At 45.6% G+C, this 24,990-nt stretch overlaps 2 protein-coding genes and 2 long non-coding RNA genes across 15 annotated transcripts in view; 2 read left to right on the top strand and 2 right to left on the bottom strand.

The window, feature by feature from the left end:
• LOC310710146 (uricase-like) overlaps window positions 1–2,986 on the top strand; it is a 38,179-nt gene extending 35,193 nt beyond the window's left edge. The window contains exon 8 of the mRNA XM_083510711.1: window positions 1,274–2,986. Within this exon, the coding sequence (XP_083366837.1) occupies window positions 1,274–1,420 (147 nt within the window). The 3' untranslated portion in view covers window positions 1,421–2,986. The remainder of the gene's footprint in view (window positions 1–1,273) is intronic.
• On the bottom strand, window positions 2,812–9,080 carry LOC310710148. Of its 2 annotated transcripts, none has more exons than XR_014527864.1 (2): window positions 5,810–9,080; window positions 2,812–2,950 (listed from the first exon to the last, which is right to left on the bottom strand). It is a non-coding gene; the product is annotated as an uncharacterized lncRNA (long non-coding RNA). The 2 variants fall into 2 exon arrangements; XR_014527865.1 differs by having other exon boundaries at window positions 5,988–9,080.
• Window positions 9,081–11,136: 2,056 nt separating this feature from the next.
• Window positions 11,137–24,990, bottom strand: part of SAMD13 (sterile alpha motif domain containing 13) — a 29,486-nt gene continuing 15,632 nt past the window's right edge. For 10 of the 11 annotated variants that reach the window (XM_083510715.1, XM_083510716.1, XM_083510717.1 and 7 more), the window contains 2 exons: window positions 20,223–20,334; window positions 11,137–11,340 (listed from right to left, as the gene is read on the bottom strand). In XM_083510715.1, the coding sequence (XP_083366841.1) occupies window positions 11,197–11,340; window positions 20,223–20,334 (256 nt within the window). In that variant the 3' untranslated portion in view covers window positions 11,137–11,196. Of the gene's footprint in view, window positions 11,341–14,926; window positions 15,937–20,222; window positions 20,335–24,990 lie in introns of those variants that run through there. The other variant, XM_083510712.1, reaches the window with a different exon arrangement.
• Window positions 16,539–19,294, top strand: LOC310710153. The gene is made up of 2 exons (XR_014527870.1): window positions 16,539–17,687; window positions 18,759–19,294. It is a non-coding gene; the product is annotated as an uncharacterized lncRNA (long non-coding RNA).

Raw genomic sequence — 24,990 nt, 5'->3', positions numbered from 1 at the left:
AACAGAGGATTCTTAGAAACTTAGGAAGCTGCCTTATAAGAAGTCAGATCATTGGTCCAACGAGCTCAGTATTGTCCTCAGTGATTGGCAGCTGCTCTCCTGGGTTTTCAGAAGGGGAACATTCCCCATCCCACCTGGAGACGCTGAGAATTGAACCTGGGACCCTCTGTACATAAGGCAGATGCTCTACCCCTGAGCTATGGCATGATAGCTGTGACTTACTGGGAGAGGAAGGGGCAAGGTGGTGTACAAACGTACCTCCAGCAGTGGTCCTGCTTGTGTTTGCACCACACCAAGCTCCCCACCCCCACCCCCTCTTCCTCCTAGTCAGCAAAAGCAACACCAGTAGCTGGTCAGGTGAGCGCCTCCACCTGTCAGGCTTGAGGAATTCTCTCCCTCCCTTGAAAATTTCAAGGAGCAGGGAGGAAACACGAAAGGTTTTGCTTATGCTTTTATTCAGTCCTCACGGTGAGGGACAAAGAATCCAAACATCCCTCAAGGATGGAGTTGCTCACTCTGGGCTCCTCCCCCTCCCCTCTCCTGGCAACAGCATCCGACTCTACGGTGGTCCTCCGTGAACAAATGCCTCTGCGTCCCTGCGTTGAGAGCCAGTGTGGTTTAGTGGTTAAGAGCGGTGGACTCGTAATCTGGGGAACCGGGTTCGCATCTCCGCTCCTCCACATGCAGCTGCTGGGTGACCTTGGGCTAGTCACACTTCTCCGAAGTCTCTCAGCCTCACTCACCTCACAGAGTGTTGGTTGTGGGGGAGGAAGGGAAAGGAGATTGTTAGCTGCTTTGAGACTCCTTCGGGTAGTGATAAAGCGGGATATCAAATCCAAACTCTTCTTTTTCTTCTTCCCATTGCTCTTGCACTCTTAACGAATGTTGAATTTTAGGGGTGGTGGTGGTTCATCAATGCTGTCCAGAGACGTTTCAGCTGGCTGCTCTGCCTCCCCTCGTTCCTCTTCAAACACCTCATAACTCATCTGTTCGCCTGTCTCTGATCTGCTATCTCCTTCCAAGTTCGGCTGTAATTCAATACTGTATCCCCCTTCTCTGGAAGCTACAGGAGAAGGGGAGGTGATCTTCACCACTCCTGCTCCTCTTCAGTCCAGTCCCTGACACCACCCCACCAACCACTAATGGTTGTTATTAGTAGAAGCAATTTCTTTGCTGAAAACTCCTGTGAACATGTGGTGTATAGACTCTCAAGCGAGTAGTAGGTACCCCTGCTGGAGGCAAACCCATTAACACAAGTGTCTTCCATGTACAGATCTTGACACCTCAGGATACACCCTTTGGGGCTTGTGCATCTACGCTGCGCAGGAAGAAGGACTGCCCAGGGACATACCAGCAACGCCCCGTCGCATGTAAACCTCGTTACTCCGTTGGATTTAAGTCCTGCATTGGGATGAACTAAGCAGCCGGCGGCTTCCTAGATCATCACATCCGGCAAAATTGATCTCCTATCAGCTTGCTTAATTTACTCCACACTTTCCATAGCTTTGTGTGTGTACACGCGATCGACATTTTCAAGGTGGCCTAAAGGAAACTGAATGCTGACACCACCATGATTTTCTTTTTTGCTTCTTTTGAAAATCAAATCAAAACAAAACAAAAATTTTCAAAGCAGCCCCCTAGAGTTCAAGGAATTTTCAGGCCTCCCATATGAATTAGACAATCTGGGCTTATTTCACAGGTGGAAAGCCTGCCGGTAGATACTTCAAAGCAGTAACTATTAAGATATTCTTTTTTTCTTTATATTAACAAGACAAGTGCAAGCTTACATACCAGATCCCTTGACTTCCAATGGTGCCACATGACACTAAGTGGCACTAACAGAAGATTTGGACCTCTTTTCCCCAACTTAGCAAAGTTTGCATTCGCCATATAAATTTAGCCCATAAACGCGGCAAATAAAGCAAAAACGCTGCATCCGACATATATCGCTTAGTTTGGCCATAGAAGTATCAATGTCAGCATTGACTAATTGATGCAGTCATGTAACATGTTGTGTCCCCTACTGCTGTATTTTGCTCCTCTGATACACAAAGCCTGGGACATGTGTGAGTAGGAAAATAACTATGTCTATTTATATAATCGTAAGACATGCTTGAGCTACCTTTATAGAGTTATGTAGATCTTTAATAATCCTCAGTCTTCGGGTTTCTTCTCCTAATAGTGCTTTGATTTCTGAGCAAGCAGATTGCACGCATGGGGAAAGGAGTAGTCAAAGAACGCTTACCCTGATCAGCGGCAGACTTTGGCACTGTGGCACCCAAAGAGAGGACCAAATTTACCCCCCCCCCATATTTATTATTTCACAATAATTACTTCTGGTTCAGTTTACCCATGTATTTGCCCTTATAAAAATTGGTTTTAAAACATTATTATTATTATTATTATTATTATTATTATTATTATTATTATTATTTTTGTGCCCTCTTGGCTTGGCACCCTGTGGGGGGGGGGGACCGGATGCACCAGCCTAAATCTAGCGCTGCCCTGATGTTACTACCTCAGCAGCCATTGTTGTGGTCCTTCAAGGAGGCAAGTTTCTCCTGCTTTTGCTACGAGTCAAGCTTTATGAAAAACTTGATGGTTGCTTTGCAGCCTTGGACATTTCCGATGTGCGGGAAAATTTGACATACTGGTGGAAAAAGTTTGAAAACAGCCTTGGCTCCCACCCGCAAAAAAGTATAGTGGGACTCTATGCTTGTCCTGCCTTGGGAATACTATACCTAGAGATGGATTTCTTCACATCACCTGGTGTTACTTACCTTTATGTTAGCCAAAAGTTGACTAAGTAATTTGGACTTCAGCATTTTTTTATTCTTTGTCCCATCCTGTCTTCCATGCAGAAAGCTGCTTGCTAACACTTGAGGGAGTTGTAGATTTCCTGTTTCTTTAAGTATTATGCCTTCATGGGTTGTAAGGTTTCGATATGTATCTCTATTATGGGTGAATAAAGAGCAACAACAAAACAGTTTGAATCTGTTTATTGAACAAAACATGAAACCTTGTTGGTGTCAAAATATAAAAACATATTATTATACCTTACTTTGGACCCGTGTATTTCATTACAAGATGAACTTTAACAGGGAGAAATGTAAAGTATTGCACTTGGGCAAAAAAAATGAGAGGCACAAATACAAGATGGGTGACACCTGGCTTGAGAGCAGTACATGTGAAAAGGATCTAGGAGTCTTGGTTGACCACAAACTTGACATGAGCCAACAGTGTGACGTGGCAGCTAAAAAAGCCAATGCAATTCTGGGCTGCATCAATAGGAGTATAGCATCTAGATCAAGGGAAGTAATAGTGCCACTGTATTCTGCTCTGGTCAGACCTCACCTGGAGTACTGTGTCCAGTTCTGGGCACCACAGTTCAAGAAGGACACTGACAAACTGGAACGTGTCCAGAGGAGGGCAACCAAAATGGTCAAAGGCCTGGAAACGATGCCTTATGAGGAACGACTAAGGGAGCTGGGCATGTTTAGCCTGGAGAAGAGGAGGTTAAGGGGTGATATGATAGCCATGTTCAAATATATAAAAGGATGTCACATAGAGGAGGGAGAAAGGTTGTTTTCTGCTGCTCCAGAGAAGCGGACACGGAGCAATGGATCCAAAGAAAGAAGATTCAACCTAAACATTAGGAAGAACTTCCTGACAGTAAGAGCTGTTCGACAGTGGAATTTGCTGCCAAGGAGTGTGGTGGAGTCTCCTTCTTTGGAGGTCTTTAAGCAAAGGCTTGACAACCATATGTCAGGAGTGCTCTGATGGTGTTTCCTGCTTGGCAGGGGGTTGGACTCGATGGCCCTTGTGGTCTCTTCCAACTCTATGATTCTATGATTATGTGTGTTGTAAAGGTGAAAACAACAACCAACGGAGGTTGAGCTGATGCACTCAATTGGTTCTAAAAACGCAAAAGGTACCACAGGGTAGTGCCAAATTGATCTGAGCTGCAAGCATTTAAGGTCAGTTCAAAGGTTTGAGGGATCCTCAGTCAAAAAGTAGTAAAGGTAAAGAGACCCCTGACCATTAGGTTCAGTCGTGACCGACTCTGGGGTTGCAGCGCTCATCTCGCTTTATTGGCCGAGGGAGCTGGCGTACAGCTTGCGGGTCATGTGGCCAGCATGACTAAGCCGCTTCTAGCGAACCAGAGCAGCACACAGAAACGCCGTTTACCTTCCTGCTGGAGCGGTACCTATTTATCTACTTGCACTTTGATGTGCTTTTGAACTGCTAGATTGGCAGGAACAGGGACTGAGCAACAGGAGCTCACCCCATCATGGGGGTTCAAACCGCTGACCTTCTGATCGGCAAGCCCTAGGCTCTGTGGTTTAACCCACAGCGCCACCCGTGTCCCAAAAAGTCAACAAGTAGGGAAGGACAAATGAGAGGAGACATGGAGTACCCAGGGAAAGCTGCCGTGCTGGGACACTTCTAGACGTTGTGGACTGCAACTCCCTTCAGCCACAGCCAGCGCTGTCAATTGTCAGGGATTATGGGGACTGTAGTGCACATTTGGAGGGATACAGTGGGACATCTGGGCCTGTACTGAAGTTCCTAGCCGTGGTCTAGAGAGGTAAAAGATAAAGGACATCTGGACGGTTAAGTCCAGTGAAAGGCTGAGAGAGCTGGCATTTGTCCACAGCCAGCTTTCTGGGCCGTGTGGCCAGCATGAAAACCGCTTCTGGCACAACAGAACACCATGATGGAAACCAGAGCGCGCGGAAATGCTGTTTACCTTCCCACCGCAGCAGTACCTATTTACTCACAGTGGTGTGCTTGTGAACTGCTAGGTTAGCAGGAGCTGGGACAGAGTAACAGTAGCTCACCCCATCGCAGGGATTCAAACCACTGACCTTCTGATTGGCAAGCCCAAGAGGCTCAGTGGTTAGACCACAGCATCACCCATGTCTCTAGTCCTAGAGGTACTACAGTCTAGCCTGGCCCCCGTATTTGGATCCGTCCCTTCTACTTAGGGAGTTTATTTCAGAGGTGACTAGCCTGTGGTCCTGCAAGTGCTGGTGGATGTCCAACTCCCACCAGCCCAAGCATGACCAATGTCAGGAAAGGTGGATAGCTCAGTTGGTAGAGCATGAGACTCTTAATTTCATGGTCATGAGTTCGAGCCCCGCTTTGGATGAAAGATTCCTACATTGCAGGGGATTGGATTAGGTGACCCCTGCGGTCCCTTCCAACTCTACAATTCCATATTTCTATAACAACTGGAACGCCAGTGGTTCCCCACCCCTGACTGACTGCAGCTGGCGATGGTTTTGCCACACCCTTTCCTTATGTATGTATGTAAATATAACTCTGAAGGGTAAAGGGACCCCTGACCATTAGGGTCCAGTTGCAGACGACTCTGGGGTTGCAGTGCTCATCTCGCTTTACTGGCCGAGGGAGCCGGCATACAGCTTCCGGGTCATGTGGCCAGCATGGCTAAGCTGCTTCTGGCGAACCAGAACAACACACGGATATGCAGTTTACCTTCCTGGTGGAGCGGTACCTATTTATCTACTTGCACTTTGACGTGTTTTCGAACTGCTGGGTTGGCAGGAGCAGGGACTGAGCAAGGGGAGCTCACCCCGTCATGGGGATTCGAACCGCCGACCTTCTGATCAGCAAGCCCTAGGCTCAGTGGTTTAGACCACAGCGCCACCTGCGTCCCACTAACTCTGAAGGGCAAGACGGTGTTATTAGTACAAGTCACCATGACACCAATATGAGTTCGAGACCATTTACTTCAACGGAAGGAAGTGCACTTAATAGAATGCACGGCGGCAGGCATTATATTTACCAATGACAAAGTGAGGCGATGGGATTCAACTTAATACAAGTTAAGCTGGTGCCATTCATTCCTTTGAACACTGCCCTTTTGAGAGGCACACACCCCAACTCCAGCCTCAAATGAAAGCCCTCTACGCACGTACTCTCTCACACAGATACTATTAATAATAATGAGGGCATTACTTAACCACTGTGTAGTGTTTTTAAATGATCAAAGAAGTTCACATGCCCTGTATTATTGCAATTCTTGCAACAACCCTGTCAGTCAGTATAATTATCCCCCCATTTTACAGATGTCAGTGGGTGAGCAGGTGCTGAGGCTGATAGAAAGTAGCTTGCTTAAGGCCAGGGCTGAGGTGAGAATCAAGCCTGGGGCTCTCTGATCTTAGGCCTTGTGCTGCATCAGCTCCTATCATCGTGTTGTGCATTTTACGAGTCCTAATAGCATTCCAATTCCAAATTTGTCACCCGACTCTTCCATGACCAGCAAATGGAATCCAAGATAGGCACAGGCTTGGTTCTCAGTGACACCCATTGAATTGTGTGGCCTTGAGTTAACTGAGCTGCAGTCTGGGTTACACGTCTACGAAGGGCAAAAGCCTACAACTTCTCACTTCAGTCTCCGGGGTTACCAAGAGCTTGAACCAGTCCAAGGCCCCCAACATCGTATGCTGACCCAAGAACTGCACATGTGGTTTTCGAAGTCCGTGTGCACATAAGAACACTTCCTGTTGAACTGAATCTGTGGCAGCCAAGACACAGCCCTGGTGCTCCTATCAACCTTACTCTGTATGCTAATAGCAAAGTCGTTATCCAAGCGTGGGTCCTTATGTACTCAAAGCAGTACTGTTGCAGGGCCAGGCTCAGGTGAGCTACCAATAAAGGAGACCAACACAGTGGAATGGGATCGAATCAGGCCACAACTTTATTGGCTACAGATGAAGTGGTTTGGCATAGGCATTGGGTAAGCATTTCTATCCGGGCTGACCTGAGGGAAGCCTGATTGTTCCCTCAAGCCCAGCTCTCCGCACCAGCCTGCCATTGGCCAATTCGGCAGGCTGACACAGAGCAGGATTTCAAGCTGAAGCTCGCGCTTCAGCAAGGATCAGACCCTGACACCCAGCCCTGCATCGTCGGCAGGAGGAGAGGCGCTGGCCGTCCCGCAAAGCTGCCGCGCCCCTAAAAGGGGGTAAGCGGACTTTGCACACAAGAGGAAGGCATCAGCAGGCTTAGGGAAACCCCAAGGTTTGCAGAGCGACCCAAAATTAAGAGCCATAAAGGGAACTTCCTCCCCAAACATCCCAATGAAGACTAAATAGGCTCAGTGGGTACAAAACACTGCTTGATTTTTGCAGGTGGGGAGAAAAACAAGGTTAGGGTTACCAGCATCCTGGAACAAGGCCCGTGTTCCACGCTGTGGCATTTTGTTGCAGTCCCACTTATGTATCCTAACCCTTAGCTTATATACCGGTTAATCAAAAATAAATAAATCTCTAAGCGGTTTACACAAAATGGTAAATTCATTTTAAAAATAGCAATGAAAACCACCTTTAAAACAGTAAGCATATGGATGAAAATCAACAGGAAAAAACAGAAGAAGGTACATAATAAAATCACGTCTGGGCAGGTTTGCCTGAAATAGGCATCAAAAACTGTACAATGAAGGTACCTGTGGAATATATCAACACGAGTACCTGCTGCTATCTAAGGGGAAACGCCAGACACATGGTACTTTCTCTCTCTGTGCTGGTGTTATGCAAACACAAATCTGTAATGGAGTAGGCTTGCCATATGTCCGGAAAATTTCAGACATGTATGGAAATCAGATGCCTAAAATGCTGTCGGAGTTGGGCAGTCGCCATCCAGATGTGCTTGGCAGCGATTGCCCTGCGGTGTCAGTGTCCTGCGACGGGAAAGCCAGTGGGTCTCCTCCACCAGGGGTGGTGGTTATTCATAAAACCCTCCTGCAGTTCGGGGCAGAAAAAAACTTCTGCATTTTCTGTCTTCCTTCTTGAAATCTACAGCCCCCTCCTGCAACGGAATGAGTGCAGCCGGAAGGGACACAAGAGCTGGAGCTGAACATCAATAAAATTTAGGCTCTGTGCAGAGACTGGGTCCCTTTAAGAAATAACATGCCAAACCATTTGGTTGCCAAGCATCCAGCTTTGCAGGAAGTTGGTCTTGCAGCATTCCTCTGCAACATGGCTCCTCCACACAGACACCCTCAGCTTTGGTGGGCAATCCTAGATTGACAGGGTCGGAAATGGATCTGCAGCCCAAAAAGGCTGCTGCCTTCAGATAACTACTGTGTTACTTAGAAGCCGGTTAATTGCCCATTTAAACATCACAACAAGCGTAGTTAAATCAGTATCTCTCTATTAAGGAAATTCAATCCCATTCTTGAAATGTGGTTTGCTCGTTTCAAAGGGAACCTTTTAAATTCTGGAAACGTGACGCAGTGCTGCTATGTAGCATGTGGCAACCGATTAATTAATTTATAAAAGATGCAGCAACACCCTTAATCAATCAGCGAGGAACATGTCATATCTGAATTGCTCCATCTCAGCCAGGCACGTTTCTGCAATTCATCAAAGTACGGTAGACATCCAAATGTCAACCGCCCTCCTTTATGTTGTATGGACACTCCTGAAGAAACAGGAATAGATAAATTACTGATATGGTGCTGCAATTACAAATCTATTCACCTCCCTTGTGAATGAATTTGAATACATTTTGGAATGATGCAATTTTGCTCAAAGTCTTAGGCTGAGTGGAATCTGATCTTCCAATCATTGCATCTGCGCATTTCAGCTTGCTAGATAGAATGGTACCCCCTTCCCCTACCCTACCCATTGTTCTGGGAGTTTTCTTGACACACACACACACACCCCTGCCAATTTCCAGGACGGGCATGGAAGGAGGGAGGAAGGCCCTGTTGGGCAAGGAGAAGTTCATCTATAGGGCTTCTGCTGGTGGGGCAGGTTGGGTGAATCCCTTCAGTTACCTCAAGCAGCAGAGTTGTTTGAGAGCCATTGTCTCATAGGCAGTACTAGACTAGAACCAATGGATAGATTCTGCCCCCCACTACACAAAAACAAAACCAGAAATCCATTGCCCTCCTCAGTTCATAAAAAAAGGTAAAGGGACCCCTGACCATTAGGTCCAGTCTTGGCCGACTCTGGGGTTGCGGCGCTCATCTTGCTTTACTGGCTGAGAGAGCTGGCATACAGCTTCCGGGTCATGTGTCCAGCATGACTAAGCCGCTTCTGGCGAACCAGAGCAGCACACGGAAGCGCCGTTTACCTTCCTGCCGGAGCGGTACCTATTTAGCTACTTGCACATTGAGGTGCTTTCGAACTGCTAGGTTGGCAGGAGCAGGGACCGAGCAACGGGAGCTCACCCCATTGCGGGGATTCGAACTGCCAACCTTCTGATCAGCAAGCCCTAGGCTCTGTGGTTTAACCCACAGTTCATAGCTCTGCGCAATTTGAATGCTGGCAACTGTAAGCAGTTGGGGCTTCAGGTAATACTCTGAAGGTCCTTAATGATTCATTGATCAAACTTTTTGGGAAATCTGCATGATGGATCAAGATGCAGCACTTTAACTTTTTTGTTGTTATCGGGAGTTCCTATGCTAAGTAGAAGAAATCCCAATATGGATTTCACAAAAGCGGAAGTTTCTCCCAACATGGAAGAACAGCAGATAGAAAATCTTCATTTGCTGAAGTGAGGTTGGTTGCAGTTCTGAAAGTTGCAGTATTAAGGTTTCTTTCAATATGGAGCCAGGGATTGTGGTGGTTCACAATGAGAGATAAACACTTTGAAATAAAAGAAAGCTCAACACCAAACTGAATCAAAACACAAGCAACATCTTTGTTGACTTAACAAGTCTGCAGTTAAAATAAGGAACTGATCAAAACAGATTGAACTACAGTGTTGTCCTTCAACAAAAATTCACAATAGTAAGACAGCATCCTTTTGCTTTTCGGAAATAGAGGTGTTCAGCTCATAAATCCAGTCATGTTGCCAAATTATTATTTTTTTACAGCACCATCAGAATACAATATTTAAAAATATGAAAGAGATGTCGCTTTTAACACTTTCCCAGCAGAACTGTTAATAAGTTATAAATTAGAACAAGAACAAAACAAAGTATGTCTTACAGAGCAACACAAACTGTTGTTATTTCTTTTGGGGGAAAAACCCCTGCTTTTCACAAAACATATTTTAAAATTCAAAGAACATTAGCACAAACGAGAAACAACAGAGGAAATTTTACAACCCAGTTTCACCTCTGTGCAGCTGCTTCTGCTCTCAAAAGGTGCTAGGCTACTGGTATGCACAGCGTTAAACATTACAATATGCTATGAACAAACCTTAATAAGGTCAAAAATAGGACCCCTCTGCAAAACAAGGGTGATTTTGGCAAATTTGGAACCTCTTGCTAGTGTTACAAAGGAGCTGTGACTCTAAAAAGAAATGTCAACTTCCGCTGATCCACACCCTCCCGATCCACTTTCAAATCCGAGCACAATCCATTGTGAAATAATTTTGTGCAAGCACCACTCAAGCAAGAGGGAATTGTGCAACAGAACTACTGAGGTTCAGTGGCTATGTTTTGATGCCACAGCAAACTAGAGCTTAACAGGAGCCCAAGCATCAAACTTTCTCCAACCCTCTCCTGTTCTGGTGCAGCCACAAGGCGTTGGAAAGCTTATTCTTCCATTTTTTTCACAGCAGCCTATTGCATACTCCTAACTGAGAAACTGTGGTTAATCTTAACTATGGTTGGATCAAGCTGGCACAAACCATAGTCAACATTAACCAAAGTTTGTCAGCTGGGAAAACAGAACAGGCTGTGGTTAAAGCAAAGGTAGAAGATTCCCAGCTTCTTCTTGTGGGTGCACTAGAGAAGAAGGAAGCGTAGAAGCTCGAGGTTCACCTAGGATTGCTCCATCCCTCTAAGCTATGCCCAATGAGTCACGTGCAAGAGATATTTATGGTGAATAGCATCCTTACCTTTCAAACAGTAATTCTAAGAATCAAGTGTTTTTTGTCTAGCTTTCACATTAACAAGTACCTTTCTGTTTTTACTTACCTTTTATCTCACTGAAGAAAAACTATTGAGCTGGTCGTATACTTGATGGAACGGTGAGAAACTCATCCCTCCCATCAGTTCAATAACCACCATACAGCATATTGCTAAAGCTATCCAATAGGATATATCTATAAATATATATTTATATATATTTATATCAGTGCCATTTTGGTTTAAACTCTTTATGTACACATACAGTCTTTTTTTTTTTTTTTTACAAAGTTCCATCAACAAGAAACCAAAGTTGCTTATTTATTCTGAATACCAGAGACACAACATGGTCCCCATCTGACAGTCCACTATAGGGAAGTGTTCTTGAGATGCTGTGTCTGTAGAGGCTTTACGTGATATTCATAGATCTTCAGTGCAGGTCCCAGTTTTAATGAAAGTCCAGTTAGCACATCATTCCTCGTCATCAACAGTAAAGATTTCCCATCAATTTCCTAAGGGTGGAAATCAATAAATATGTCAGACAATTTATGAAAGCAAGAGGGTGTCAAAAACCTCAAGGAAGTAATGAACCCAGGAACTGGAACAGCTTGCAGAGTCATCACCAGGTGCCCAGGTCTGTACTGTGGCCAAAGGGGCCAGCATGGTCTTCAGATCCAGAAAATGCTACTTCCCTTTCCTCTGAACAGGCTAGGTCAGGCTTCCTCAAACTCGGCCCTCTAGATGTTTTGAGACTACCATTCCCATCATCCCTGACCACTGGTCCTGCTAGCTAGGGATCATTGGAGTTGCAGGCCAAAAACACCTGGAGGGCCGAGTTTGAGGAAGCCTGGGCTAGGTCTAAACCAAGACTAAGGTTCCATGCCAGCCAGAGGAATTATCTGAGAATGAGTGTGGTCCCTGAGAAACAGTTCCACTTCCTGTCCAAATACGTCCAGGTCATTCCTGGGCTTACGTCACACTGAGGAACCATCATGGGTCTGGTGGTTCTCAGAGAGGACCAGAAAGTGTAAAGTAAGGGAGAAATCAAATGAAGAGCTTCCTGTGAGTGGGCAATTCATGTTTAACAGTAGCTTCTGGTCTTTCACCTGCCAGCTTCTTTCTTTTGGTATAGTCTGCCTTAGTGGATGGGAACTCCAAGAAAACACAAAACCTTCCACTGGTCTCCAACCACCATTCTCCCTCATATTCCACACAACTCCCCCAAAGTCCTCACCCCCCCCCCCAATTCTTATATGCCCATTTCCTGAAAGCTCCTTTCTGGTAGCTTTTACAATAAAGAAAATTCTTGTCTCTTGTGCACCTCCAGTTGGTGTAGAAGCAGCTCTAGTGAACTGGGAGCAGGTGATGCCACATACAGGAAACCTGGATTGACCCAAATTTACTCTTATGGTACAGCAGGTGTCAGAAAGCAGCCAAACACGTGACCGTTAAGGGCAGTTATTGGATCGGGTAGTTTTCTTACCTGCCTCAAACCTCAAACTGCCACGGTGTCTTTACTTACAACACTTACCCCTGGTGAGCCTGTATAGTATATAAGTATAGGGGCAGTGTTATGAGCAAGAACCATATATAAGTGCTTTTTTTAAAAAATGAGGTTGCAATACTCATATCTTGGTGAAAGTGTGGTCTCTGTGCAAGCACAAAATGGCTGCCGTGGGCAGTCAAAAACCAGTGAGGGTACTGGATACCAGTGAGTACTGTCACACCAAAAGCTGTTGCACCAAAAAGCTGTGTGTATAGCTTGTTTGAGGAAGGCACACCACAGGATTCTGTGTGGAGTGGCAGTATACTGACTGGCCAATTTGTACCAATCTGAGATTCCTTATACTTGTGATTTACATCTTATATTGGCCTGCTAATTAAAAGGCTGTGCTGTTATTTGTTCCCAATCCCCAACCCCTGCAACTGAAAGTGTGGCATCAGCTAATATTAAAATAAAACTTAATCTTGATAAGAGTTTAGCATTCAAAATGTAAGTAATGACACATACCTGACTATATTTTCAATTAACTTTAATAGACTATGCTTGCATAAATCACACATGGCAAAAAATGATGTTGACAAGCTAAACTTGCATCTATGAATTCAGTATTTTATGAGTCTAACATGCCAATTAGGATCCCGCCCCTGCCTGTTCTGCTGCGGTCAGATTCTTGCGATTGAATAAAATTTATTGTTCAAGCTCTCAGGCCATTACAAACAAAATACATGAAGATGTAACCAGTATTAGTAAAGCCACAAGCATGTCCACATTTGTAATTACAATAACCCACAAAAATTCTATACGCAGAACCCTTTTCAATTATAAATATGTATGGCTTTTAGCTATAGAGATCACAAATGCTGCCACTCAATGAGAATGAAAGATCTCTGGGTCCATTCAATCAATGCTTGTTGACTGGAGATGCAAAAACATTCTAGGAATAAGGTAAAGGTAAAGGTACCCCTGCCCGTATGGGCCAGTCGTGTCCGACTCTAGGGTTGTGCACCCATCTCATTTAAGAGGCCGGGGGCCAGCGCTGTCCGGAGACACTTCCGGGTCACGTGGCCAGCGTGACGAAGCTGCTCTGGCGAGCCAGCACCAGCGCAACACACGGAAACGCCGTTTACCTTTCCGCTATAAAGCGGTACCTATTTATCTACTTGCACTTAGGGGTGCTTTCAAACTGCTTGGTGGGCAGAAGAATAGGTATTCACAATTTGTTTCTGCAGAGAATGTGGGCTGAATAAGGTCCTTTAACAACTTACTGCCACAGAAGCTGCTGCCCAAATACTTATTCAGGGAAAAAATGCTGACTGTACCAATAACATAATATGAGGTACCACTTTTGAGCTGGGAAGCAAGCACTTCATCTTCCCAGCACTTAGTGGACAGACACCTGCAATGTTTCTCTCCCTTCTGACCCTGCTGGCTAGTCCACAAGCAGCACACAACTTTCAACTTTTAGCATAAGCTAATCCTCATACATACCCTTTTGGTTTGGGTAGAAGCGACACAACAGAGTGATGTGCCTCTTTATGATGCTGAGTCAACATCATATGCCTGATATCGTGCATGTGCCTGTGTTTGATCTCACAAAAACAAAAGGATGCAGACTTAGGGAACCGAGTGGCGTATTCACCAGGAGACATCATTAATAATCCTTGGTGCTTTGTTGTTTTTCTCAGCCCGAGCGTGCCGGAGCGCAGTTCCAGCACCTCTCAGGTGGGCACCATTGCACTATATAGACACCTTCACTTCTCTACCTGGACACCTGAGCTTTCATTGGGTGAGATTCTCAGGCCTCAGATTGCATTCAGCAAAAAGGGGCTGTAGACATGCATTGTTGTGAGGCTGAGTGTCCAGACCGCATTTAAACACAGTGGTACCTCGGGTTACATATGCTTAGGTTACAGACTCTGCTAACCCAGAAATATTACCTTGGCTTAAGAACTTTGCTTCAGGATGAGAACAGAAATCGTGCAGCGGCGGCACAGCAGGAGGCCCCATTAGCTAAAGTGGTGCTTCAGGTTAAGAACAGTTTCAGGTTAAGAACAGACCTCCAGAACGAATTAAGTTCTTAACGCGAGGTACCACTGTACATGCAAATGGGATCTACAACAAAATGTTGCAGCCCGGGTAGTACCGTTCAGGATTCCAGCCAACTCCATTCCACTTCCTCCTCCCTCCCCAGTTTTCAGTTCCCTGGCCAACAGTCAGTCAGCATTCTATTGCCACTGAGAACGTTCAGTTCTCATTGCGTAGTAGGGATCCCCCAACCCTGAATTTTATTTTATTTTTGGTACTTCTGAAACCGTTGGGGTTCATATGATGTCATGAGCGGAGCCAATGTACATGGCTAGAGAAAAAGAGCTTTGCAGGCCAAGTGTGACTTGTGGGCTGAAGTCTCCTCACGCACGCCTAAATAAAGCTCATGATGAGACTGGGGGAAGCTTTTCTAATAAACTTTTGCCCGCCCAAAGGTTTGCCCGAACCGCCAAGCACCACAAAGCATTTCCACCAGCCCATTGCACAATGCGAAACACAGCACAAGTTCCTAATAGGCTCAGTACCCAAGCGTAGCAGCTGCCCCTTACCAATTTACAGCCGGGAGCCCTTCAGTAACAGATGGGCTGCTCCTCAACTTCAACGCGTTCCTTGCCGTCCACCACAATTCTCTTGGTTACAACCTTTTTGCCGTCCACAACCTTGCTGGTGGTAATGATGGACTTGAACCTTCCTTTCCTGCCACTGTGGAGAGCAGTGCAGGAACAGCTGCCGGTGATCTCAGAGCCAAAGGAAGTGAAGCCGGTTCCTGCAATGGGGGACACCCCACTGATAGAGACGGAGAAGCTGCTGTCGCTTCTGGTTCTTCTTCTTCCGTGGTGGCCTCGCTGGTCGCCAGAAATGTCGTCCAGCAGGTCATCAAAGATATTCAGGGAAAAGGTGTCCACCCCCTTGCGCACATCCAGGGGGGATCTGTGGAAACTCGGTTTGGCGTCGAGGTGCCCTTTGTCTCTCTCCTTGTCTCCAGACCCACCATGTCTGCATGTACCTCTGCCTCTTTCATGCCACCCTCTCTCACGTCCGTCTCCTTTGCGGGATCGGTCATAGGCATCCCTCTTTTTAGTATCAGACAAGACCTCGTACGCTTTAGAGAGCTCTATGAATTTCTTTTCTGCTGCTTCCCTGTTCCCTGGGTTTTTATCTGGGTGCACTTTTAAGGCCAACTGCCGGTAGGCTTTCTTAATGTTATCCGCAGACGCGGTTTTTTGCACTCCCAGAACCTCGTAATAATTCACCATCTTCTTCCAACGGTCTTAAGCATAAATATCTGCTTCCTCTGTTCCTGGCAAATATCTGAACAATATCCCAATTACGTCCTGGCACCTGGTCAGTCTCACAGTTGAAAGGTTATTAGTACATTTTCCAAAAGAAGGCAGGCCTGAAATAACATGAGGCGCTACATGTCTTTGTGTGCACCACCGTTGCTTAGGGTTTTAACAGCGATATCTAGGGCACTGACAAACAGGTTGGGGGCAGGGGGAAAGCTGTTTCAACATCCAACGACTGATTTCAAAATGGTTCAAACAGTCCACTGTCAGGGAGAAATTGTGACATCGCTATGACATCAGCCAACTGCTAGGTTTCAGCCATTTTCATTTGCATACGGCAATTTCATTGGCTATGAGGGTGGGTTGCTCGCCCTTCAGAATTCGATGACATCAGAGAATAAGAAGATAAGGATGAGCACAGATGTAAGGCACTTTGATTTTGGAAAGTTGCCAGGGGGATTATACTTTCTGCTAAAGTACAAGATATGAAAAGATCTGCATTTACTCATATACCCACGTAGCCAGCTGCATTGCCAAGATATATGTTTTTCATAGGCAGACATAATAGAAAAGCTGTAGACACAGCATGCTAGCAACTTGTTGGGATAATTTAAATGAAAGAACTATCTTCAGATAATGAAAATTAAAACTGTATAATTTCCTTTGAGGTTGTTGGGGTGTTTTTAGAAGCATGCAGAGCAGATGGTATCTGAAAGGATCGTTTCAAGTATGAATAGCTCCTGCATTTGTATCTGGCTGGCTTCTGCTCCTGATTAGTAAAGTTTTGACATCTTCTGGTTTGCTGATTTTCACTTTGGTTATTAACAGGGAACTTTTCTTGCCTGCATATTCAGAATCCCAACAGCTTCTTGAGATTAAGTGGACAACTCAGGGTTAGAAGTGCTTACACTCATCCATAATAAACAAGCATCCTGAATTGCGTTCATCTTTATTCTCCTCCCTACAGGACCTCCCTTTAGCAACATGGATTCCACTCCCACCGAATCTGTTCACCAACTACTAGTGGAAGGTGCCATCTTCCACCCACGGTTTTTCTACGGCTGTGGTGACTATACACTGCTTGCAAACCAGCCATATATAGGGAGAAGACTTCACACCCCACAAGCATTGTGGGAGAAGCCAATTTCTGTTTACTCCTTCAGACAGATGTTAAAAATCATTATTTATCACCAAGTGTTCCTTGATAGCCGGGCTCATTGCTTTTGCTCTTGGTGTTGCATATATCCCCTCTAGCCTTTCAAAAAAAACCTTGTTGATATTTTGCTGTTTTGAACTTAATTCCCTATTAAACTGTGCTGTGTTGCTTCAGTTTTGTTTACTTATTAAGAATATTTTTGCACAGCTGTATCATAAAAATATCAGGGCGGTGGGGTGAAGACAACTGAAAATGCAATAAAGTGACTGGCTAATTGAACAGCTGCAAAGTTTTGTAGGACTAAGTTTTGTAGGACTAAGAGTAGGGAGACCCAGGTTCAAACCCCTGGTTACGAGGTTTTCACCTCCATTTCATTTTCAGGAGTGAAGCAAGGGTAAGTTTGGCTAAAGCTAAGGATCATGGGAAATTGCTGTCAGGGAATGACAATTGCTCTCCTGCCTCAACCTCATGTATAGTCTTGCAGCTGATTTCCCTATGTTTGACCTCCTTGCCAGCCAGGTCACGAGGATCCAGAAAGTTCATTGACTGACTCAGCAGGGTTGCTAGGTTGCAGTGATGGCAATAAGGCAAAGCGATTGGTAAACAAAAGGTCAGCAAATAAATGTAATAAAAGAACAGACCTTCCCATCTAATTAGTGCCCAGCCGGAAAGGGAGGGAAACAACTGGGCGGAATGAGCCAACACAGTCAACCTTAGCCATGTTTGTGCCAGTCTTGTAAAAATATTACTACAGCAAAGTAAGATGAAGCTGTAGAAAAACGACTCCTACACCGTTGCAGTAATGAATGAAGGGCCCTTGAAGGAAAAGGCAGGAGTACGGGTATGCCCTGAGAGAGTCAGCAAAGGGTGTGTGGCTGGAACGGTGTGGGTTACGTTTTGTCTTTGTAAGGCTGCTGTTACAGGCTGGCAACCTCAACTGGGAGTTCTGGATTGCTAAAAGCTGCCTTCCTACCAGAAATTCCTGAAGATGCCATATTTTCCCCACCTCTGCACCAGAGGGAGGAATTTCTGGGCACCTTGCCAAAGCTCACAATTCTGCTAGGGCCCTCCCGCCCCCAACCCCCTCGCCTCTTGGGCTCCTGCTCCTTCCTGTGCTCCAATTGCCCGTTCCCGCTGTCCTCTTGGAACATGCAAGCAGCAAGGAGGCAAAGCACTGCCTTTCCCACTGCTTGCCCCCTCTCCCTCTAGGTAGCTGTGCACATTTGGCCCAGAGGAAGTTAATGGGCTTCAGGGCAGAGGACATGGATCTAAACAGGGATGGGCCCCAACGCTCTCTCTGGCCTCGTCACTGTGGCATCCTCAGGTCACCTTCATCATCGCTGCTGCCAGAACATCCTCCCATGCCAAGGCAGTGCTCTCTCAAGGAACTGCACACACCACCAATCAAGCACTAGCTCCCTCCAGGGTCTCTGCGATTTCAAGGCTAGCAGTTGATGCCAGTCTAATTGCTGGTCCTGCTGTGCCTTCCCAGCCAAGCTTCCTTGGCAGGAGAACCTGGAGGATGCCTTACATAAGACGTCCGGATGAGTAAATAAACCCTGCTGGGTAAGCAGGGTTTTCATCACCTGGCCACGGCAGCTAATCCAAACACGGCAATTAACCAACTTACAACTGTAGTACTGCGGTTACACAAAACCTATCAGCAGTGCCCGCCTCAAGTTATTACTTCATGTTAGCTGTATCACAGAGTCAGTCTGAAAGCAGGTCTGTGGATCGACACCAGCCATCATGTTGGCAGCAGGGTTTAGGTCAGCCCCAAACAATTTTGGGGTACCAGGACTTAAGCCCCAGGAGATTCCAAGTGCACTGCTGAGCGCGGGCAGAACACATTTCAGGTAACAACATCCTCATCCATCCAGCATCAGGGGTCGGAGGATGTGATTTCAAATCAATACCCCATCCCCTCTCTTTTTTTAGAAACTGAGGATAGGGGATAGAGTTAGCGAGGCTTTCTGATGTCCCCAGCTACAGCTTGAAGCAATCTCCTTTTGGGCCAGTGAACAGGAGGGAGGAGAGTGGTTGTCTTGACGCAGCTTCCCCTAACCAGGTATCCTCCACTTGTTTTTGAACAACCACAATTCACATCAGCCCCGCCAGTTTGGCTGGGGGTCAGTTTGGCTGGGAAAGGCTAGTCTCCTGCCTACGAGAAGATCGTCATTCCTTTCTAAATCTCCATTTCGGATAAAAGGCTCAGCACTCTCACCTACCCACACCTGGGTGCTGGAGAAATCCAGCCGCCCATCGTTTTCTTCCACACAGAAACAAACACATGCACGACTCCAAATCCATACTACAACTGAGAGTGAAGACGAAAAGGATGTGCGGAGGTTGAACTGCTAACAGAGCGGCAGTGCAGCAAATGAAGCTTGCTTGGTTTCTTCCACAAACCAGAAGTCACACATGGGTTGGATTTGGCAAATGCAAGGACTGCACAAAATAAATAAAAATAATAAATAGTAATAATAATAATAATGTGATTCGGCTCACATTTAAAGGTAAGTCTACGTAATTTGTGCTTGCTTGACAAAACATGAACTGAAACACAGTCATCCTTGGGGAGGTACACCACTGAAAGATTTGCTACCTGAGCCCTGGCTAAGCCAGCACAGCTTCACCTCAGCCAGGATGAAGGACTTATGCTAGCATATCCCTGGCTGAACCAGAAGGAGGGAACTAGACCAGCTCAGCTGGGACAGCTCACAACCCACCTATTACTAACTCGCTTAGTCATATCCGGGTGGATCTTGGGTTTGGATTATACTGTAAATGCATCCATTTCATTTTTGTTGGCACTCCATTCCATCCCGTTTGGTGTGATTTTTTTTCTTCTAAAAAAAGAACGCCCAAAATATTTGCATTTATATTGTATGCATTTCCCTCAAAATACACATTTTCCCATGCTTTCCCATGCATTTTATGAGCATCCAGACGGTAAAACACATATTTTTCTGCACCCAATACTTTTGCGCACCTAAACTGCATTGCAAAATGAGTAATCAGATTGGGAGCTGTGTTTTGATCTGCCAGCAAGTTTGAGACTGTTAAATTGGGCGGAATTGCAGCCTTAAGCGTTATGCCCAAGTTCACAAATGTGGTAGAGCCAGGCAGTTTTGCGAGTAAGCAATCCTAGACATGCCTGCTCAGAAGTTAAGTCCAGCTAAGTTTACTGGGGCTTACTCTTAGAAACCGTGTGCATAGCCTTACAGGCGTAATCATACAAACACGCCTCTCCCCTCCAACTATGCCATGTTGGTCTTCTAGAACAGAAGCAAAGAATTCAACTAATTAATCCTTCTGTGACAACTGCCTACACTGCTTCTTAGGAGTGTCCCCAGGCGCATAGGCAAACAGTTACAAGGTGGATTGTCCAAACAGATTTACCTGCTCTTGAAAAGCATGAGCCTGTTCTTCAAAGCCCACTGTTCTGAAATAATTCACCACATCTGTAACCGCCCAGTCAGCAGGATCAGGTGGTCTTCCATTCTCTACCAAGCTACGAAATTTTAAAAAATGCAAGCAAATGTTAATATTTGTGCATCGCACTGTTGGTTTACATGTACCAGGTGCTGAGTAACTTATTGCTCCCTAAGAGAGAAGGGAAACTCAGTATAAGGAAGGAAAGGCAAGCTCACCTGCGTTCTAACCCTAAGAAATACCTTGCTGAGTCAAGAGACCCGGTCTGATTTTAAGCCTGCGCTCTTCTTGGGTTAAACCAACAAACTGATTTCTTTCTTGTGCTTCCAAGGCCCAAAGTCAGGGGATTTTCCACCAAAAACCCAAAGTCAGCTGGGCTTACTTTACAAGTGAGGTAGAGAGTATTTCTCTTTGCGAAGGAGATCCATGCGAAAAAATCAACTGTTGCCCCTCCACAAACAAAAGCAAACACACTGTTGACCAGGCACAGGCAAACTCGGCCCTCCAGATGTTTTGGGACTACAACTCCCATCATCCCTGACCGCTGGTCCTGTTAGCTAGGGATGATGGGAGCTGTAGTCCCAAAACATCTGGAGGGCCAAGTTTGCCTAGGCCTGCTGTTGACAGTAGGTGGAGCCGGAACGGAAAGTGAGCAGCTTGCAGGACCTGCACAGCTTCTTCTTTCTCAGTGCTGCCACCCCCCACCCCACCTCTTCTTCCCTCTATGCCAGGCATGGCCAAACTTGGCCCTCCAGCTGTTTTGGGACTACCATTCCCATCATCCCTAACCACTGGTCCTGTTAGCTAGGGATGATGGGGGTTGTAGTCCCAAAACAGCTGGAGGGCCAAATTTGGCCATGCCTGCTATGCTAACCCATCTTTGCAAGCCACATGAAATTTGGGCTGCATGAAATGGGACCAGGACCACATGGGCCGCAGGTTTCCCACTACAGAGCTGCCACACCCAGCACGTGTAAACTGCATTCAGAAGTCGTATGCGAGACATGTGGTCAAATTCCCTGTGAAGATTCGTTCTTGCTATGTAGCTGCCCCTGCAGCTTGGTCTTCTTTCAAGACTGCTTAATAATAACAGTTTAAAAGCTTGTGGAATTTGTGGAACTCTATTCCAGTTCAGGTCAGACAGGCGCTTTCATCCCGTTGAACTTCCAGCACCTAATGAAGACTTTTTTAAAAAAAATAATCCAGCAGCTATTTCAATTGATGCCTGATGTTATAGTTTTAAATCACACACACACACACACACACACACACACACACACACACACAAAAACACAGTGGCGTAGCGTGGGTTGTCAGCACCCGGGGCAAGGCAAGTAATTTGCGCCCTCTAACCCGTGGATTTGCGCCCCCTAACCCTAACTCCCAGATGTTGCGCCCGGTGCGGCCGGCCCCCCCTGCACCCCCCACGCTACGCCACTGCACAAACACACAAACACACACACAGTATCTTTGCTAAACCACTTAGACTCATTGTAGTGAAGTGGTATATAAATTATTATTTCTTATTTATTGAATTTATATACCGTCCTATACCTGGAGATCGCAGGGCGGTTCACAGAATAAAATCAATATATAAAACCACAAAATACGTAACCAAAATAAAAACAACAACCCAATAACCGCCTCCCCCAAAAAAACCACCTTTTAAAAGGGCATAGGATGTCAATCAAATCAACCAAGGGCCTAGCTAAAAATGAACGTTTTTGCCTGGCGCCTAAAGCTGTATAATGAATTATATAATTGTTTAAATAAACAATAAACAAACTTGTGTATGTGGGATCTTATCTTGGGGCAGGTGTCCCTGAACATGCATCAACCTTGGGCTTGTTTACATTATCCAGGAGCCATCCTAAGGTTCTAGGGAGAATATAAGCTGGGCAAAATATGAGGCTTCTTAGTGTTTTTCCCAAGTAAGCGGCTCCAGGGGCTTAGCTAAGGCATTTCCTGCATAACTTCATGATGAAAATAGCCATTTTCTGTGCATGGTTCTTGCAATAGCAGAAACAGTGTCGCTTACAGTGGTATTTTTTGTTTCTTTTTTTAAGACAGATGTTTTATGCCAAGCTAACCCAAACTGTGCACCTGAAAAAGCTGAATTATATAACCAACCAAATATTTGTGTGTGAGTTAATTTGCATGCTTTGTTGTACAATGTTTATTATTCTGCATAATTTAATCTGCTTCACTACGGAGATGTGTGGATCAATGAGCTCCTGCTTCTTGGAAATCTTAATCCATCATTCCTTTGGCCTCCAAGATTCACCACACCCTTTCAAGTATTGTCACAGTCATAAGGACTAGAAACCCATTTGATTCTTTTAAGGCAAGACTCTAATCCAGGGGTCAGCAAACTTTTTCAACAGGGGGCCGGTCCACTGTCGCTCAGACCTTGTGGGGGGGCCGGACTATATTTTGAAAAAAAATTTAATGAATTAATTCCTATGCCCCACAAATAACCCAGACATGCATTTTAAATAAAAGCACACATTTTACTAATGTAAAAACACCAGGCAGGCCCCACAAATAACCCAGAGATGCATTTAAAATAAAAGGGCACATTCTACTCATGTAAAAACACGCTGGCCGGATTTAGAAGGTGATTGGGCCGGATTCGGTCCCCGGGCCTTAGTTTGCCTACCCATGCTCTAATCACTACGCCTCACTGGCTCTCCATGAAGTAATAGTACATTAGCATTTCTATAGTACTTTTCAGTATTTAAAACACTTGGCGTACATGACCTCAGTCGCAGGCACTGTTAAGGAAAGGCAATATTGCCAGCCTGCTCCCTTGACCTAGATGAACAGAAGGACATGACAGAGTTCTGGAGGTTCTGGCTACGCAAGTGTAGCATGTTTAGTGCAATTTGGAAAAGCGCAACTAAGATTACTACACAAACCTGTTAATTCCGCTGTTGTGTATATGCTTATATCTGTAATGCAGTCCTTTATGTACATGAGCCAGCTGCTACAGGAATGCAGTAAGGCTGGTCTGCTGAGTTACCCATCCTCAGCTTTGTCATTTTGCACTGGGAATGGCATGCAACAGGAAACAAACAGAACCGGAACCATAAACTGGCAAGCTGTACAGTATCTTCTTTTCCTGCTGCAGGGACCTGGGGGGAAGAGCTCAAAAGCGCACTGCACACCCATGAAAGCAGAAATGTGTCAACCCCATGGAGCAGCTGCAATCCTAAATAGATGCCAGCCTACCATAATCATGGGGTTGGTGGCTGCACCATTCCATGATCCATATCCTATGGGCTGGTTGCACATTAAATACAGTAGACTATCAATACCGAACTGGTCCCTGTAGACGGAACGGGCAAGCTAAATATCAATTTCCTGATGTGCTAAACTGGCCCACACATTCATGCTTATGTGGATGCAGGGCAGTTTATAAAGGTTTTTTCATAAGATATCCTGTTTTTATACGACCGTTTTACTGGTTTTATATTGCATTTTTTTGTTTTAATGGAATTATTTATTGTTTTTATGTTGTGCAGCACTTAGGGGGATTTTCTAAACCATTAAATGGTTTGCAGAGGCATTTAAATAAAATAAAACAAACCAAAGAAGGCGAGGCTTGAGGGAGACTGGAAACCTTTCACACATGCAGCAAATTGGACACTTGGGGACACACACACACACACACACACACACACACACACGTTGTTCACACCCCCAGTATATGCTATACTTGTGGTAGCTGTGAGAGTGCTCACAAAGCCGAGAATCAGCCCAGAGAGAGATCAAACTACCCAGTCAAAACTGCCTGGAAAAACAGCAGCAGCAGCAGCAGCCCACAACCATTACGCCCAAGAGAGGGACTTTGTTCCAGCTCAGTGGTTTTCAACCAATGTGCTGTGGTACCCTGGGGTGCCTTGAATGATGGTCAGGGATGCCACGGGCCAACATTGGCCTCTGTCCCTCTTTCCTTCCCTCCCTTCCCTCTACAGATAGGTAGCCGTGTTGGTCTGCCATAGTCAAAATAAAAAAATTCCTTCCAGTAGCACCTTAAAGACCAACTAAGTTAGTTCTTGGTATGAGCTTTTGTGTGCATGCACACTTCTTCAGATACACTGAAACAGAAGTAGCCAGATCCTTCTATATAGTGAGAAGGTGGGGAGGGGTATTACTCAGAAGGGTGGTGGGAATGGGAGATTGGCAGATAGCTGAGATGAGCCTGTTGACGACTCTTAACGACTGCAATAGGTCTTACAGGAAAAGGCAAGGGGTGAGAAGGTGAAAAATGGCTTAGTCATGTATAATGAGATAAGAATCCAATGTCTTTGTTCATACCAGGTCTCTCCATGGTTTTGAGTTTGGTAATGAGTTGCAATTCAGCAGCTGCTCAAACTGCTGAAGAGTCGTCAACAGGCTCATCTCAGCTATCTGCCAATCTCCCATTCCCACCACCCTTCTGAGTAATACCCCTCCCCACCTTCTCACTATATAGAAGGATCTGGCTACTTCTGTTTCAGTGTATCTGAAGAAGTGTGCATGCACACAAAAGCTCATACCAAGAACTAACTTAGTTGGTCTTTAAGGTGCTACTGGAAGGAATTTTTTTATTTCCCTTCCTTCTGATGCCCTCTCACATCTCTGCCTCACAAAGGTTTGCACAGCTGTTTCTTGTAGCAGCCCTGCTACAAGCTCTGCAAGTGAATGGTGCCTCTGGGACTGGCCAGGGGTGCTGGCTGCCAGGAGCTGAGGC

The sequence above is a fragment of the Podarcis liolepis genome (assembly GCF_965112155.1).
Source record: "Podarcis liolepis genome assembly, chromosome: 6".
NCBI classification, from domain to species: domain Eukaryota; kingdom Metazoa; phylum Chordata; class Lepidosauria; order Squamata; family Lacertidae; genus Podarcis; species Podarcis liolepis.
This window is presented reverse-complemented; position numbering and strand designations above follow the sequence as displayed.